This window comes from Erithacus rubecula (assembly GCF_903797595.1).
Source record: "Erithacus rubecula genome assembly, chromosome: 5".
In the NCBI taxonomy this organism is placed as follows: domain Eukaryota; kingdom Metazoa; phylum Chordata; class Aves; order Passeriformes; family Muscicapidae; genus Erithacus; species Erithacus rubecula.
Window position 1 is genome coordinate 21,404,964 of NC_136687.1, and position 19,067 is coordinate 21,424,030.

At 40.1% G+C, this 19,067-nt stretch overlaps 1 protein-coding gene across 1 annotated transcript; it reads left to right on the forward strand.

Annotated features, from left to right (window-relative positions):
- The first annotated feature begins 9,953 nt into the window (after nucleotides 1-9,953).
- CHRNA9 (cholinergic receptor nicotinic alpha 9 subunit) lies at nucleotides 9,954-17,515 on the forward strand. The gene is made up of 5 exons (XM_079306471.1): nucleotides 9,954-10,163; nucleotides 12,370-12,515; nucleotides 13,323-13,477; nucleotides 14,124-14,656; nucleotides 15,980-17,515. The coding sequence occupies exons 1-5, from the start codon at nucleotides 10,094-10,096 to the stop codon at nucleotides 16,522-16,524; spliced, it is 1,449 nt and encodes a 482-aa protein (XP_079162597.1). The 5' UTR covers nucleotides 9,954-10,093; the 3' UTR covers nucleotides 16,525-17,515.
- The last annotated feature ends 1,552 nt before the right edge of the window (nucleotides 17,516-19,067 follow it).

Here is a 19,067-nt window from a genome sequence, read left to right on the forward strand (position 1 = left end):
TATCTTGAGATAATAAATATTGCCTTTTTAAAAACAGTTTCTGCCTACTATTACTATTGTTGCTCTTTACTCAGAAATCATAATCTTGGCTTTGAGAGCAAAGAATAACTGAGCTTTTAAGATAATACTTGTAAAGAGGAAGTATTTAAATGGTATTATCTTTTGGCATAGCTGTACACATTTTAACACTCACATTTCACTAAGTTTGAAAGGAAAATATAAGCTACATTATTCGCCAAATAACAGACACCAAGGGATGATCTTCTAAAATGTTGATAATTATTAGATGTTCAAAATGATACCTTTTACTGCTTAAATGGATGATAGCAACTTTTCATCAAATTCTACCTCTGAAAAGATTTAATTTAATCCTCTAGACTCAATTCCCTGTGAGCATAATTAGTTTAATCAGTATTTTAAATAACAAAAATAGCACATGGTTCACCTAACAGTTAATGATTTCCTTAGGGTATGATACTTGCTGGCCTTAATTTGACCTGCTTTTTTCCTGAATTTTTAGTTACTTTTAAAAATTGAGTTCTCAACCATAAACATAAAGTACAATGGCTCGAGTATTTCTAATCTTGGTGTTAATAGCATTTGTAGCACTTTGATAGCTTCTGGTGGAAAATATTTTTTATCATAAGGCTGGACTGGGACAGGAGTTGGTGAGTCAGACAGTACTCTGTCTGAGATCTGTGGTGAGCAAGCCTTTTAGATCTCATTTATTACTATCACTGCTTCAGTCCTGGACTATGATTATAGCTCAACAGGCTGGTTTTGTATCTTGGTCTGTGCTATACCCTACTCTAACAAAATTATGGGGAACAGAAGGATGGTAGCTAGCTGAAATTTAATGCTGGCTTGATATTCATATGGATAACCAGCTGTGGTTTCTGACACTTTGTTTTTACTTGAAATACACTCTGTCCTTGCAGGGCAGCATCTATCTGCTACTCTACTGTGCTTGGTGCTGAGTTCACTGTGGGAGTTTACAGTGCAGCAACACTTCTGTGGTTATGCTCGTATCAGAGATATAAGCTAATAGCTCAGCTAAAAGCTGTCTTTTTAATTACTTTCCTTTGTTCACCTGCATTGCACAGTAATTTCTATTTCTGTGCATGAAATCTGAAGTGTAAATAGAGCTAAGGTAGTGCAAATGTAGCATCGCCCCAGGAATTATTCTGAGGTGCTCACCAACTGAGCAGATGCTTAGAACATGCCTGCATTAGGAAGTGCTTTGTGCTCAGTGGGAGCTTTGGGTTTTTGCTGTCCCCTGTGTATGAGATGTGTCTGCTCACTCCTTGTGCTGTGTTTAGGCAGGCCAGTTAATTTCTAGTACTGTCTGTTGCCTTGCTGTGAGAGGTTTCTATATTGGCTTTAAGTTGCTCTGCTTTAGGAGTGGTAGGAGGGGGGATGGTAGGGATGGCTTCTGTAGAAAGAAGTAAAAGGGGCTGCCCTGTTTATATTTTTGCCCAGTACCCAAATATTTTAACAGTGAATGTGCCTCAAAATTTTACTACCTGTTAGGACTCTTCCATTTAATTGATTTCAGCAATAAATTGTGCTTCCCAAATGGGGACACAGGAAAGTTTTTTGCCAGTATTTTAGGGGTGTGAATAGTTGTCCTAGCAGACAGGAATGGCTGTATTAATGCTTGCACCTTTAATATAAGTGCTGTTTTGAATGGTTTTAGATAAGTGTGTCTTCTGGGGAACCTAGTATTTGGTAAACAAATGCCATGATGATTGCTCAGGAATACTGGGAAAATGGATGCCTGTCTTGTCTGTGTTTTCTATGTCTCTGATACATGAAGCAGAAAGGAGAATTATCTTTGATCTTATTTCTGCCTGCATTCTATAGCTATGACTGGGGTTTTGATCTTGTGCCCCTCCTAAGGGGAAGTAAACATGAGATGTAGCACCTCCTGCCCCTCCTCCATTGACCTGGGTGTCTGCAGAGTTGTTCCTTTCACATTCTCACCCCTCTCTTTTCTGGCTGCAATTACATCTGCACAATAACTTTCTATCTTCCTTCTTAGATATGTTATCACAGAGTCGTTACCACCATTTCTAATTGGCCCAGGCCAGGCCAGCAGCACGGCTGCCCTGGAGCCATTTGGCACTGGCTCTGCTGGACATGGGGGAAGCTTCTGGCAGCTTCTCACAGAAGCCACATCTTTGGTAGCCCCCTGCTACCAAAACCTGGCCATGCACTCCCAATATACTGGCTCTTTTCATTTAGCTGTTCCAAAGAATAGAAAAATAATAGGTAATAAGAAAGGCACTTACTTCAAGATGCAAAACAGGTGACTATTTCAACTCACATTTTTTCTTACCATGTTAATTAATGGTTTCATGCATTTTTATCATAGTAAGGGTGAAAGGCTAAGTGCACTGACCATAGAAAAAGCTGAAAAACTCTTGTACTACTGATGGCTCTCTGCTATGGGAATTCACTGTATTATGTGCAGATACTGGTTAATGTGGAAGCTCAAACTCTTAACATTTCTAGAATTTATAATTGCTAATTTAACCAGTTAGACTATTCAAGACTAAAGAGGAAGTAATAGAATAATAGAATCACAGAACTGTTTGTGTTGAGACCTTGAAGGCCAATGAGTTCCAATCCCCCTGCCATGGGCAGGGACACCTTTAGAAACTTGACCAGGTTACTCAGAGATCCATCCAGCCTGGTCTTGAATTCATCCAGGAATGGGGCATCCACAGCTTCTCTGGGGAAATTCTGGGAGAATCTTACCACTCTCAAAACATTTTTTCCCCTAATATCTAATGTAAACTTGCTGGTTTTTAGTTGGATCCATTTCACATTATACATTCCTGTAAAAAATCTCTCTCAATCTTTCTTTTAGGCTTCATCCAGGTACTGGAAGGACACAATTAGGTCACCCCCAAGCCTTCTCTTTTCCAGGCTGAACAACCCAATTCTTTAGCCTTTCTTCTTAGGAGAGGTGCTCCATCCCTCTAACCAACCCGGTGGCCTCCCGTGTACTCACTCCCATAGCTCCATGTCCTTCCTGTGCTGGACCCCAGAGCTGATGCAGCACTGCAGTGGGGTCTCACCAAAGCAGGGCAGAGACACAGAATCCCCTCCCTCCCCTGCTGCTCACGGTGCTCTGGATGCAACCAGGACATGTTTGACTTCTGGGCTGGGAGTGCCCATGGCTGGGTCATGTCCAGCCTCTCACCCAGCAGCATCTCTGAGTCCTTCTCAGCAGGGCTGCTCTGGATCTGTTCACCCCCAGCCTTTGTTGATATCAGGGGTTGTCCTGAATGAGGTGCAGCACCCTGCACTTGGTCTTGTTAAACCATGAGGGTCCACTTCTCAAGCATGTTCAGGCTCCTCATGGCATCATGTCCCTTGGGAATGTCAGCAGCACCACTCTGCTTTGGTGTCACCTGCAAATTTGCTGAGGGTGCATTTATCCCTTCTTCTATGTCATTAATGAAGATATTTATTAACAATAGTCCCAATATAGATCCCTGAGGGGCACACCTGAAGGGCACCACTGATGCCCATTGACCATCACCCTCTGGATGTGACCTTTCTACCAATTTCTTACCCATCTAACAGTCCACCCATCAAATTCATCTCTCTCCAATTTAGAGAGAAGGATGTTGAGAGGTGCTGTGTCAAAGTCTACAGAAATCTAGATACATGATGTCTGTAGCCCTTCTCTTTACACTGATGCAGTCACTCCCTTGTAGAAGGTCACTGGCTGTCAGGCAGGAATTGCCCTTGGTGCAGCTGTGCTGGCTCCCTCAAATCACCTCCCTGCTCTGCATGTGCCCTAGTACAGCTTCTAGGAGGATCTGTTCCATGATCTTCCCGGGCACAGAGGTGACAGGTTGGTAGTTTCCAGGGTCTTCTTTTCTACTCTTTTTAAAGATGGGTACAATGTTTACCTTTTCCCAGTCATCTGGGACTTCATCTGAGTGCCATGGCTTTTTAAATATCATAGAATGTGGCTTAGCAACTGTATCAGCCAATTCTCTCCAGACTCTGGGATGCATCTCATCAGGTCCCATAGACTTGGGTGTGTTCAGGTTCTTCAGGTGGTCATAAGGAGGCTTCTAATGCCTTCTTTGAGGTTCCATTCCTGGTTTACATATCTGTGCTTAAGATTTTTTGTTTTTTTTTTTAATTAGAAAAAAATAAAGATTTTTTCTTGTGCATTACTTCAGTACTAATCTAATAAATGTAAATCTTCTGGGAATGTAATATGCTCCTTTTGTTAGAGCCTAGGAGTAAAGCTAATATGGATTTTTTAAAAAAAATTGTTCTATGTTCTAGGAATGTTTTTATACTAACTCTTTGCTACTAGTTTGAGGAACTGGTTCTTGTACTTTTATGTACATTTCCAAATGCTCAAACAACTTCAGGATGATTGTAGGATAGTCTGACCTCCCATAGCTTTGTTATAGCTATAAGCTGCACTAATCCCTCTTGCATTTCATCAAGCATTTTGGTTCTGTTTCAGAATAAAATGCACTTCCTTAATCTAAAGGCAGATGAGCAATTGGCAGAGATTCTTCACAGCCTCCTGCCAATTGTTGGCAAGCAAGGAGCAAATGTTTTTCAAGGCACACAAACCAATCAGCTATGATATGTGGTTATAGTAGTAATTTGATATTAAAGCACTTTTTTTCCCCCCCTTAACAGCTTTTTTACCTCATATCACCTTGTGGGTCCCTTCCAACTAAGAATATTCTGTGCACCTTCCACAGTACTTGAAAAATAGCAGCTACTTAAGCCTGTAAGATTCAGGTCAGTGTTGTAGGCTAACACTTTTAGATGGCAAATCCTATGTCTTTATTGGCAAAATAAGCTTTTTCAGCCCACTCAGCCAAAGAAAAGATGTTCCTTGGTGCTGACTCCTTGTATTAACACTTATCCTTTTCCCTTGGAAGTACTTCATTTCAATGCATTTGTTATGGGTTGAAAAAAAGAAAATAATGTCATGTCTTTGGACAATTGCTTGGAATTTTGCAGATGAAAACTGACAATATGAGCATAGTCTCTCTTGACTGAGCCACTGTGCTTACAGGAACTTAAGAAAAGGGATGCTGTCTTCAGCTGAAATGGTGATGCTTTGTTCCCCAGATATAAATCACTCTCTTGTGCCAGGATGAGTGTAGCTGCAGAGTTTGAATAAATCAGAAGGTTTACTACAATTTTGCTCAAGAGGAAATATTTATATTTTTACTTAAACCATAGCATAATGTAGGTGTGTTCATGCTAGGACATTTTAAAGAGTGTCATCACCTGTGTACCATAAGACACTTCAGTAGCTAAACCCATAATTTATCAAAAGTTCTTTTCCCTCAGAGATGAGTAGTTGCTGCTTGTTTTATCCCACAGGGAGGTTTGTTTGGCTGTAAATGCATTGTGGTAATTTAGAGCTGTGTCCTCCCCCATGTAGTTGTGCCATATTTTGTGTTGCAAGGTGTATGTGGAAAGCATACATTTTCAGGAAATGCTAAACCCTCTATGCAGATACTCCTGTGGTTGTGATGAGTTTTGGTGGTATTTTCAAAGGGATGTTCCCATCCACCTCTAAATTTTGGAGAGAGTGAAACTTTAGTTTTGAGTTAGTGCCTAAACTGTTGCCTTTCAGTCTCACCTCTTCAGACACTGGGTTAATGTCTGGGGTTTTTTTTGTGATACAAGCATACAAGCTGGGGCACTTAGAGCTGTCCTCAGCCTGCAATGCTAAGGGACTTCCCTCTGCTCCAAAAGCTGAGGTAGTGTGCTGCCTCCCACGGCTCAAGAGTGATCATCAATAAGATGTTCGAGTCTGTCAGCACACTTGTAACAGCACAGGAATTTTTCTCTAATTCAGCTTGGTTTGGAGCATCAGGCTACTTATCAGAGTAAACTTGTGATTTGTGTCTAGGCTCAGAGTTTGCCTTTGTGTAGGGCACAGACTTTGCAATCAGCCATTCAAAGGCATGCAAGAAAGCTGGCAGTTATCCCAATTGAGAATATTAGACCATATTAAGTGATATCAGACTTTCAGGTTCAGAAAGTTCCTCTTTGGGGCTGGGAGGTGGCTGGCAGAGCTGCCTGTGTAAGTGCACCTGAATAATTTATATTCTGAAAAACCCACAACTGTAACATGCAAATGAGGATTTCCCACCTCTGGAAAATGTGGCTAATAGTCTACATTATCTCATGACCTAGAATTGTGAACACTTCCTAATGTGTTTCCTATCTTCCATGTGCATAGCAGGGTGGAAGAAAATATGAATGAGTGTGCTGGTTTCTGGTGGTAGGGGATTTTTAGAGACAAGGAAGGAGGAGGCAGTAGGTGGGTGAGAAAAAATGAGGTGGAGAGAAATATGTTGCATCTAAATGAAGTGCTGTGTTCTCCAGAGCAGGCTTGGTGAGGCTGCTCTGCTGGCAGCAAGAGCTGCTGGTACCCGTGCTGCTGAGAGCAGTTAGTCTAAGGAGGGAAGTCTGACTCTGAACAGTCAGTGTGCTGCTTGACCCTATCACAAGATAATATTCAGCAGCAAATGCTGTGAAGTAAGTGAATGCAACAGCTTCTGTGGGGAAAAATTGGCAGGAAAGCAAGTAGAAGCAGACTGTGAGACATTTCTTACAAACTGTGCTTAGAAACCAATCTGTTCTTCTTTATTGTTCTCTGATGAAGGGAGGGATTATAAATGGTACAGATGGCCTTGGGGACTGTGACAGTACAGTATCTGCAGCTTTTCCACTTGAAGGCTTAAAAACTCTTAATGGTTTTTATGCAAAAAAGGGCAAGAATCCCTTAAAAATCTGAAAATGTACACATAAAAACCTTAGGCTCAAGAGAAAATTATTATTTTATGCAGGAGAAGAAGGATTGGAAGAACAAAATTCTAAATGCTTTTGCACTTCTTTACATTGCTTATAGTTTGGCTAAGATAAATATCTAACTTTGGAAGTTTTAATATGAAAGAGATCTCTCCTATGTCATCTCCACTTCAGTCTATTCTTAGAGCACATGGAAAGTCAAACTTCCCTTACATGGCAGTGCACTGAATTCAGATTTTTGGGGATGTCTGTATAATAGTTTACGTGTGTCTAGAAGCATTTAAAACTCTGTGTTCTGTGAGTGGTGTAGGAGCTCAGTGCACCAGTGAATGTGTGCCACAGAGTGTGCACATGAGCACAGTGCTCCACTCTGCTAATAGCCCATACTCATTCCCACCCAGTCAAATGTTTGAACAAAATGTGCGGGATCAGGGTTGGATCCTGTGCCACGAGCCTCAATCACTCTCCGCATCAGCAGCAGCAGCGTGTGCCCCAAATCTGGTTTTGTCTCACCGTGTCTTACATCAAATGTAAGGCAAATAATCCGCGAAAGCGATGGAAGTAGGCTACAATGCGTTGTGATTTTTGGATAATGAACCTCGTCTCTGCGGCTGGGTGACAGGGCCATCTGCTGGCAGAGGGACTCCGGCAGAGCCCCTGGGAATTCTGCTGCGAGCGACTCTGGGAGCGCTTAATGGCTTCATTCTAGCTTCCAAACACCCCTGACTCTTCTTAAATTATCTTTGCAAGCGGCTTCGAATGTTGCATTAATTTCTGACTTGGTAGCAGAGTTTTTACTTTAAACAAAGACAGCTCTTTAACTATAAATTTAAGTTCCATTCAAAAGTTAAATGGGATGTTTGGTATGGGGCTAGTATTGCCTTACATCATGCCAAAAACTATGTTCAGAGGAGGTCTAGGTTTGTAGATGGATCTCACAAATCAATGAGAAATTAATGTTAATGCTTGGCATTCATACAAAATGTATACATTAGGGATATTTTGATCAAAAATACAAATCAGATATCTTGTGAACACACATAAAGAAGCCAAATGGTCTGTCATACTAACATTGTTAAATTTCTCGTGCCTTCAGTATGGAAAAGGCTTTTGGATGTATTTTAGTTTGCTTTTGCAAGCATAGTGCAATCAATGCAGCATCTCAAACATAACAAGCATATTTAATGTATGTGTGCTCATGTTTACCTCTCTGTATGTCCAGTGTGATGACTAAAAATATTAGAGGTTATAAATCACAGCTTATGAACTATCCCTCTGCAAGTTAATAATTAATATTATGGAATTGTGTGTATAAGAATAAATTTGGTTTACAACATGTAAACATTATTAATGGGTGTTTTGGGGACCTGCTGTTTCCCTTCAAGAAAACTTTGTTACAGTAAATGTGCAGAGTTCTTTAATATACATGATCTTCTGCAAATTAAGGTACATCTCAGTCCACACTGCTTGACATGTATTGCTGATGTAACAGGTCACACATTTGTCTCAAGCCTGTGGCAGAGCAAGGCTAGCTCTGGTTCCAGCAGTGTTAATAGCAGTACCCCTGATCACTCCTGTGATTTCAGGAAGAGATGTTATGCAGTAGCTCCTTGCTGACAGAATGGCAAATTTTTTTAGACTAAATTTATCCCCTGAGAATTCACTTATCTGACCATATAAAAAAAATCTTTCATCTTCCGTCCATGATTTTTGTTGTCCCTAGCATCATATACCTTCATCCCCCAGAGAATGCAGGTTATTACATACTGCCTAGGGGCTGTTCTGACCTTTATGACTTCTAAACTGTTTTCCACTTTTTTACTCCTTTGACAATTCAGCAAATGAAATGACAGAGATGGATTTCATTACAGGAGCTTTGGCCGTAATTATTTATTGCTTACCTAGTAAATCTGGCCATAAAAGTAATTGATTTATAAAACCCACAAAAGCACAATCATTAGCCAGTGACTGCTTGTAGTGCTGCTGTGTAGAAATTATGTGTATGGAAGGATAACTTCTAGCCAAAAGACTGTGCAAGAGTATTTTATGTTTTCTGTGGGTCATGGCTATTCTGGACCAATTTATTTTCTGGTAGTTCATTCTATATTTTCACTTTCTGTTTTAGTGACTGTTTTCTGTTATCTGTTCTGAAAGGATAGCAAAATGTACTGAAGTGTATCAGGAAGGATGGATTAGACTATGGAGAGGAGGAAGTAATCTCTTGTCTGAGAAACTTGAATGAAAATGTCTGTGGTACTGGGGAGCTAACTTGACAACATGAGTAATATAGACAGAGCTATTGAAGTTCTGGCCATCAGGATGAGATGGAAGGGCAGGTGAGGTATTGTTTCATGTCCATATTTTTCTCCTGAAACTCTTTTGGTTAAATGTAAATGTGGTCCAGTAACTGTAATTTTTTTTTTTTTTTTTTTTTTTTTTTTTTTTTTTTTTTTTTGGTCAAGTTCACATGTGAAAAATCATGCTGTATAAGTGAAATGGCATTTTACCTACAGGCTCCAGTTTTGCTCCTGATTTACTGTGCAGAGTACTGGTCTCCACGTTGTCTACACCTGCTGAAGTTCTTGTTTGCACAGTGATATTGGGCTACTGGAAATATTAGATGTGTTTTCTGACTTTGATGCAAATGCATCTCTTCCGTGTAGAAACACTTTGGTAATGAAAACCTTGTTTCAGCAGCATGGAAGTGAGTAGGCTGGGGCGGTGGGTGTTGGTTTTTTTGGTTTTTTTTTCTGTGTGATATTGGATGTGTGATGTATAGGGTTACTATTCCTATTGAAGTACTGAGTCAGATCACTTTTTTTGTGAAGGTCCACAATTTCCATGGAACTGGTTCTGAGCAGGCTGTTGCAGAATTTAAGCGCAGTAAAACAAAGCCCCCAAAGAACCGTAAAAAGGGTTTGTCATAAACTGGACATTCACATTTGTAGTAAAACTGCACTGGAATGCAATTTTGGCACTGATACCGTATCTGTTGGTGTTCTGTCTCAGCACTAGCTCGAGGGCTGGCAGCGCTCAGGTTTCCTGAGAGGGAGGGTTCAGCAGAGCCCCAGCGGTGGCAGGGACAGAGCCCATCCATGATCCCTGCAGGGCTCTGGCAGCTGCTCGGGGAGCACCGAGCTGCTCCTGGAGGAGCATCCGCGTGTCGGCATCTTGATGCTGCTGTGCAGCTTGATTCACTTTTTTGGATAGCTCTGGATGGTGGTAAACACTTCTGTGCCCTTGGGTGAACAGTTTTATTTAAGGTCCAGAAATGAAGATAAGGAACCTCTCCTCCTTTTACGTCTCTCTGTGGTTGCTGTTCACAGCAGTGATACTCACAGGTGAGAATACTGCTTGCCAACTAAATGTTGCACTGAAATTATTTTATTCAGATAGGATCTTGTTTGCACCCTACATGGCTGAGCCCCAGAAGTATTTAATCTGTTTAGCTTTACTTGGTCTCATTGATGCATGGACAAAACTGTCATGTACGACCAGAATTGCAGTGCTCTTGGGGAAGTTTTGATTTTTTTTGGGATATCTTTTTAGCCAGGAAAATTTGCTTTGAACTCTTAATTAGTCCAGGAAGTCGGTGTGAATCACCAGAGAGGGATGTACTCCAGAGCACTTGTTCCCTACATATTGCCACCTGGCATTTGCGCAATTCTTGCGGGTGTGTGAGAGGCTGAAATGCTGAAGTGATAACGACTTAAACAATTGGCCATTTGCAAAAGCAGCGGGTGCTCTGATGGGGCCGGATTTGCACCCCACAATCCGGGGGGAGGGGGACAGGTTTTGAACCTGCATAAGTACACACCAGGTGCAAAGGGATGAGCACCCATCACCAGAGATCACAGCGATAAATTAACCTTTGTTTAGCAACAAGCTGGATTTTGAACCAGATAAGGGAGAAGACCGATAAGAAGCAGATCCTGTGAGATAGGATAATACTTTTTATCATGCATGGTGATATCGGTCCTCTCCATTATCTATTCTTATCCTTCCTTTCTTTTTCTTTCTTTTCCTTCTGTGTTTTAAGTGTAATCTTTATGCTTTTTTATTTTTTCATTTCTATATATAATAACCTATACGACTACGTACCTCTTTCCCATTCTTGAAATTGATGCAACTTTTATTTTTTTTTTTTTTTTTTTTTTTTTTTGGTGACTTCAGTCAGGGGTTTGTTCGCCTTTGCCCAGGGGGAGGGGAATTGAAATTTCTCTTCAAAAGTCACCGGGTGAGGTCTGATGAGTTTAACATCTACAGATAGGGAATAGAAAGAAGATACACAAGAAATAAACGAACATTAATGGGCATTACCCCACGGAGACACCCGGTCTGGGAAAAGATTGATAAGAGAACCAAGGAATGAGGGCCAAATTAGTATCAAAGGCGAAAGGATCAATAACCAATAGAAGATGGAACACTTAAAAGATAAAGAAGTAAACTGAGATGAATGATCGTGAATTTCTTTGGGGTTTCTATGTATAAATAGGCAAAAAGTCAGGTAAAGAATCATGTATGATGGAATGATTTTCACTGCACAATCCGAGTATGTGTGGATTAAATAATTTCTATTTCATGTCCTGCTCAGAATAACATCCTGCCCAAAGTAAAATAATGCATAATTCTCTAACATTGAAAAGATGTTGGAGAGTTTCTGTTTCTCCTGTAGTTTCAGTGACACCATTGCAACCAAATTGTTCTAAAAGAAACATGCCATACATAAATATATGTATTTATACATGACCAGTCATTCAGTGTTTCAGTCTTATCCTTCCCAAGGGATCTATTAAGAAGAACCTCAGTTACCCCACCTTCAGGGGTGGTTGTAACAGAGTGGTTCTGTTGTCCTTGCCCTTTGCTTGCAGAAAGTTGTGAATCTTTGTGAAGGTGATACAGAGGCTGCCTGGAGAAAGTGTGATGTACAAAACAGTATGAGCAGCAAAAGTGTCATTTAAAACCTCAAGTTTCAGTCAATTATCTTTAGTATCTAAGTCTGGATAGCAAGAAGCATCTCCAAATACATGGTTTGGAAAAGATGTTGGTGCACAGATGTATTCACACATCATGCAATTGCCAGCTTGTGAAGAAAAGCAGCTCAGACATTTTACAGGTGGTAATTTAAAATGAAAAATTCTGGAAGCAGCAGGAATCTTTCTAGTGTTGCATTTGGGGACATACCAAAAACAATTAGCCTATGATTTCAGTGTGATTTCAGACCTTGCTGAGTGGAAATTAGTAAGTGAAAGTCATTGGTAAAATAAAAGTAATTCTATTTACTTCAAAAAAATATAGGAATCACTATATTCAGTGTTTTTTAATGAGTGTGAAAAGCTTAAGTTAGCTGTTCATTTGCTTCAGGTGAACACTGTCTTTGTTTGAATAGCTTCATCAGGTGCTTCTGTATCTCAACTAATGATATTCTACCATATATGAATGATAAATATGATTATAGCAAATATAGCTTGAAGCAGCAGAAAGAGGGTGTTTTGTGATGCTGCTCAGTGCTTAATCTAATGTACTCAACAAATTCATGTTATCTAGCTGTGGAATCAGCCAAAGGAAAATATGCTCACATGCTGTTTAATGAGCTGTTTGAGGACTACTCCAATGCTCTAAGACCAGTGGAAGACACAGATAAAGTATTGAATGTCACCCTGCAGATCACATTGTCCCAAATTAAAGACATGGTGAGTAAAAGTATAGCTCTGTTTTTCTAAAAATATACAGGAATACACTAGATATAAGCCTTTTGTTTGGAGTAGGAAAAGCAGCATTTTGTTGTCACAACTTCAGAAATACTTCCTCGGGGGCAGGGGAGAGGGGTGGGGGTGTGTCCTGCTCTCCAGATTTTCCAGATTCTTCTCTGGTTGCAACACTTAAGGCTTCCATTATAAGCCTGGAAACTTAGAGCTGCTGAATTTTTAAGACTTCTTTTGTAGTTAGGTGTTGGTATCACACCCTCCAGGCAACTTTTGCTGAGTTTTAAATACAGCAAATGCTTTTTCTAAGATGCAATTAATTTCCACATAAAATCCCTAAAATTAGCCTTCAGTAATTTTTATAAATATGTTTTTTTTAGATACACCTTTAAGGCAAAAGAAAATGTGTCTGGAAGGAGAAGGAAAGATTATTTTTGTGACTTCTGAATTATAATTTCAAGGCCTCTCCAAGCTCTCAAAGAATTTCTTTGCCTGAATCTGTTAGCTATTTGCTATTCTGAAGCTTGCAAAAGGAAATTAGGAAGAACTGGGAGTTTTAGACACTGGTTAAAATTAGGGAGGGTGGTGAGAGAAGAAGGTTTGCACAAGCCAAAGTCCAAACCAGTGATTTCCCTGTACAGTGCATGGGCCTAGATGCCTGTCTGAGAATTATTTTGTGGCCTCTTAGTATTCTGCCTGTTTTGAGCACTACATCAAAGCCATATCACAAATTCTATCTGTCTAAGATGTGATTTTGTCACCTTCATCTAGAAATATTTCTGCATTTTTATACAGGATGAAAGGAACCAAATTTTGTCAGCTTACTTATGGATTCGACAAAGCTGGTATGATGCATACCTCAGATGGGACAAAGATAAATATGATGGGTTGGATTCTATCAGGATTCCAAGCAACTTGGTTTGGAGGCCAGATATTGTCCTATATAACAAGTGAGTGTGGCTGGAGAAAAGCAGCTTGCATATTTGAGGGAGGGAGGGGGTTGAAGGAGTAACTGGCCTACAAAAGTCAGAACTTTCAACTCTACCCTACCTTAGCAAGGGGTATGTTTGTTGTCTTAACATTTGTTGTTGAAAATCTAAATATTTTGCAATAAAGCTATAGACAAGATCTGAAAATTATGCAACAAAGCTTTTCTGAATTTCTCTGCACTGGGAATTGAATACCCTGGCTGTCTGAGGTGCTTTCTGCTGAGGCTCCTGTGGAAGTTTGTCCACAAAAAGATGATACATATAGGCTGCACTCCTTGTCTGCTCTCCCAGGTCAATAATGACCTGCAGATTGTTTTCATCTTTTAATGGACTCTTATCCTACTGTGTCCTGTTTGAGGGCAAGTTTGAAGAAACTATGACCAACAAATACTGCATAATTTAGCAGCACTGATGTTTGGCATTCATGGGCACTCATACCTGTAAATAATGGTTAATAGTAAGTTCCTATAAAATTCAGTGTAAATATGATTTCAGAAGCATGCTTTTAATGGTGCGAAAGGACTGTCTTCCCCACTATCCTCCTTCTCTAGCCCACACCCTTAAGTTTTTGTCTGCCAATCCTGATTGCCATTTTTCTGTCTTTTAGGGTTGATGATGACTCTTCAGAACCAGTAAATACTAATGTAGTGCTGAGATATGATGGAAAAATCACTTGGGATGCACCTGCTATCACAAAGAGCTCTTGTGTGGTGGATGTGTCTTATTTTCCTTTTGACAGCCAGCAGTGCAACCTTACTTTTGGGTCCTGGACCTATAATGGTAATCAGGTAGACATCATCAATTCTCTTGATAGTGGTGACCTCTCTGACTTCATAGAAGATGTGGAATGGGAGATTCATGGTATGCCAGCAGTTAAGAATGTTATCACTTATGGCTGCTGCTCTGAGCCTTATCCAGATGTGACCTTCACGCTGATTTTGAAAAGGAAGTCCTCTTTCTACATATTTAATCTGTTGCTTCCTTGCATTTTGATCTCTTTCCTGGCCCCACTAGGATTCTATCTCCCTGCAGACTCTGGTGAGAAAGTGTCTCTGGGTGTTACAGTTCTTCTTGCTCTGACTGTGTTCCAGCTGATGGTTGCAGAGATCATGCCCCCATCTGAAAATGTACCTTTGATAGGTGAGCTTTACACACTTTGTCTTTAAGCATGACTTATTAATAGCAGGGTTGTACATCAGCGAATCTTTATGTAATTTGTAATTTGTGAATTTTGCTACATTTTTGAAACTTAATGAAGTACTTAAAATATGTGTGGAATTTATATAGGTATGCTGGTGTTTTCTGAAGTTATTTTGTGTTTCTTTTAAATTATACATTCGGTAGCTATTTTATACTTATTAAATACAGTTAGATATTTAGAATTATGGTATCACATCTTGAAATAAAGCTAGTAATGGAAAGCAATTTTAGAACTAACACATGAAGTAGAATCAAGAGATATAAGCACAAGGTCAGACTGTTTCAAGACATGTTTCTGTCAGGTCCAGATGGTTGGATGGCCTGGCTGGCATAGTCACAGTTGGCTTAATATCTGACAATTGCTACGTTGGATTATGGTTCCTGGGAATCCATTATGCTGAAATTTAATTTATATCTGATACTTCAGAAAAGTTCATGTGAAATGAAAGGGACATGGCTTATAGCTTCAGTCTGTTTTCCCTATTCCCACACTGTCCCTTGCCATCCTTTCCAACCCCTTGAAACTGGGCTCACATTCCATTTGTCTGTGGCACGTCCTGTGTGTTGCTGTCAGCCCTTGCTTTTCCTGCAGAGGCTGAGGAGCAGGGCTGGGAGCTGCCTGCCTGCACAGGTGGCTTGGGTGGTCAGCTCTGCATTTCAGTTGCCAAAAGCAGGGGCAGAGGAGCACAACTTGTATTCCCTCCAGCTCACCAGTCTTCAGCTCTGTGCTCTGACCTCTGGGGTAGCAGCACACTGGTTGTGGATACCAACAAGGTCTGGGTATTCACTGGCATGTGTGAAACATGGATCTGCTGGTGTGGGGTGCACCAATAGCTCAAAGTGTTATCATCACTGCTGTTAATACATTGGGAAGTGGGATTTCCAAGGTGCCATGTGAAACCATTGGCATGGGGATTTTGGAGATGCTATGGAAAGAGCAAGGCTCTTGAGAAACATTTTTGATCTGCTTTCTGAATGGATGTGTTTCAAGTAATCAGAGGTGTTGGCTTGCAAATATTTATCATGCTTATACAGTAGTCACTTACTTATCTGATAAGGACATGCCAGTAATGAGTGTGAGATTTTATTTTAATAAATTTAACGTGTGATTTTAACTGGTGAATCATGATCTAAGAGAATTGGAGTGACTGAAACTTTGTTTCACTTGCATTTATGCTTAACACCACTATAACACACTGTTACTTCTCACTGAATTTTTTTATTAGAGCAACATCTTCAATATTATTTTATTTTGTGTTCTAGGGAAGTACTACATAGCAACTATGACCATGATCACAGCTTCCACTGCATTGACAATCATTATAATGAATCTCCATCACTGTGGCTCAGAAGCAAAGCCTGTTCCACAGTGGGCCAAGGTGGTTATTTTGGACTATATGTCGAAAATCTGTTTTGTTTATGATGTGGGTGAAAATTGCACAAGTCCAAAAAGAGAGAAGGAAGAAGAACGCAGGTTAGAAGGGGATGATGGGTGCCAGAGGAGGCACAAAGAGGTAAGGAGTCCTCTTCCCACTAGGAATGATGACTGCAACCTCAATGGAAATTGGAATAAAAGCTATGGAGTTCATGGTGAAAATGCCAGGGAGACTGTTAATTGCTGTTCTTGTTACAAAATGCTGATTAAAAATATCGAGTATATTGCTAATTGTGTAAGAGACCATAAAGCAAACCGGGCCAAAGGAATTGAGTGGAAAAAAGTTGCAAAAGTGATGGACAGGTTTTTCATGTGGATTTTCTTTATCATGGTGTTCTTTATGAGTGTGCTGATCATTGGGAAAGCTGCCTAACTGAAAATGAATATGTTCCTTTTGTAAATTTTAATATTCTATGTTAGTTTCTTTAGGAGGAGTTCTGTGATAGGAGTGCTTTTGAGATCTTTCTCTTGCATTCTATAGCAACAAAAAAATTTATTCTGTAGGCTGTGACAGTGAGTTGAGATATTGCATAACTGAGGACTTTGCTGGTGACAGCCCTTGCCTTTTAGTGTGGGTGTGCTGATGGGGCTGCAGGATAAGCAGTCAGTGTTCCAGCTTGGGTGGTGGCCATGGCTTTGTGCTGCCTGGGCCAGAGCATTGCAGCAGTGGAGCAGACAGCCTAGCAGGCTGTTGTGTATTCACAGGGCTGCACCTCTGCACCTTGTCATTTGATCAGCCCTTTCTCTCTTCCAGGGGAAAAAGAAGGTGTATTAGTGACATGGTGACATTTTCTGTAGATAATCCCTTCATGGCAATGCCTTTTTTTCTTTCATTTCAGCTTGACTTGAAAACTTACTTTTTTGTTACAGTTCACTGATCTCTGTTCCTATCATTTCATAGGCTCAACAGGTCTATCTGCTGTGCCTTTAGCTTCTGATATGGTTGAGCTTACTGAATATGATCTTTCTCTTTATAATTTTCTGCTGCTGAATGTTAATGTATTGTCACCATGTCTCCAGATTCCGAGGGTTTCTTCCTCACTGAGTCAGAGGGCTGTTTTCAACTCATTCTCTTGAGCCTAAGAATAGAAAGAACTTCTCCTTCCTACATGTCTCATTGACCTGGGCTTTTGTGCAGGATGTGCCTCTAAATGCTGTTTGAGACTGCTGAAACAGGAGGCTGTGACTTCTGTCTTCTCTCCTCCAGTGTTCACCCTTTGTGTCCCTTGTTCACTGTTACATGCTCTTTAATACTTAAATTTTCAACAGCTTACAGGAATGCCGAGGTTGCTCTGTGCTTTACTTAGCACAAAATCATGATCTTGGGGACTCATTAAAATAGTGCCATAATCAACACTCCTTGCTCAACACCTTAGTACTTAGTATGGGAAAATGTTTGTTGTTGACAACACCAAAAATCCCTCTTCTGTCTGTTAATTTCTGTTAACCCTCTCAGCCTGATAGAGCTCTGGAGGATGTCTCTTGCAGCAAAGTAAGAAACCAGTACCCTGGGCATGCACATGGCAAAATAAATTGCTTTTGCAAAGCACCCTGAACTTTGAAACCATGATATTCTAGATGCAGTGGGAGAGGCAGAATGGCATTGTAATGGATCCCAGTCAAAAGTTCATGTGATAAAACTAATTTTCATAATTGTCACAGTTAATAGGAGCATACCTGTGAATCAGTAACTTAAGAGCAAGGAGCTAAACTGGTAAAGTGATGCAGTTTTTATGCCCAAATTTATTAGAAGAAAGGGAATTGTTCTTTTTATTTTGATGATGTAAATGATGCATTGAATTGCTAATGGCAAGTTTTCTTTTGTGTGAAATAATTAACACTGTAAACTTATCTGGATTCTCATACATAATGCAGACCTTAAAGTCCAGGTTTTAATGTAAAGCTAAACTGTGTGTCTAGCCAAGAATAAACTCAGTATGTGGAAAAAGTCTCAAGTGTGTTCACTGAGTGTTATCAGTTCCCACTCAACCAGGGTAACTTCGAGTAGCTCCTTTAGAAGACAAACTGTTCATTTTCATTCACTGTGCAGAAAATTATTGCATCCATTTGCCATGTAGTTCAGGGTTTAGCACTTACAGTGCCTGCTTGAGGAAACTGGTTTGCTCTTTGTTGTGGAAAAAATTATTGGCTGTAAAGCTGAGGGAGTGAGGTATTTAAAGATAAGGGTAAAATATTCAGAACATGAGTCTTCAGGATGGAAAACTGATGACCAAGAGTTCATTTAAGGCTTATGGGTGGCATAAAGAGCTACTGTTCACAATCTCTTATGATACAGGAACAGGGTACAGGAAATGTACACAGTATGTGGCACTAGTATCACAACAATGTGATAAGGCTGAGGAGCTCCTTGCAACAGGACTGGTGAATGTAAAAATATTATATGGATTTCAAGACTTAGGGGCAAAAAAAAAAAAAAATCTATTGGCATTCTTCTAAATACAGTCACCAAGCATTTAAAAGAGGAGCAATATTTAGGAATTCATGACTATATGTTCTTCAGTGCTCTTCATCCCACTGGTGGCACCCACTGGGGGACAGCTTCAAGATTCAGACAGCCCTTTAGTCTGATTCAGAGTATCTTTGTTAGAAATTCAGAGTCTGTTCATGTCACTCTGTACAAAACAAAGTGCTGCAATTTCCATGTGCAAGGGAGAGTTTGCAATCATAGGTGGATGGTGGGTGTCTGTTATGCTGGTGCTTTTCAGTACTCTGCATGCTAGGATAATGATGTTGAAATCATGCTTTGCAATGCCCTAGTACTTTTTATGTGAAGATGTGATGGCATAAGAAATACTTTCCTTGCAAGAATTTGATTTGAAAAATAGTTGTAGTAATTTGAACCTATTAACTATTAAATTTGTTTTTAAATTGTTATCCTTTTCTTTGGATCACCAG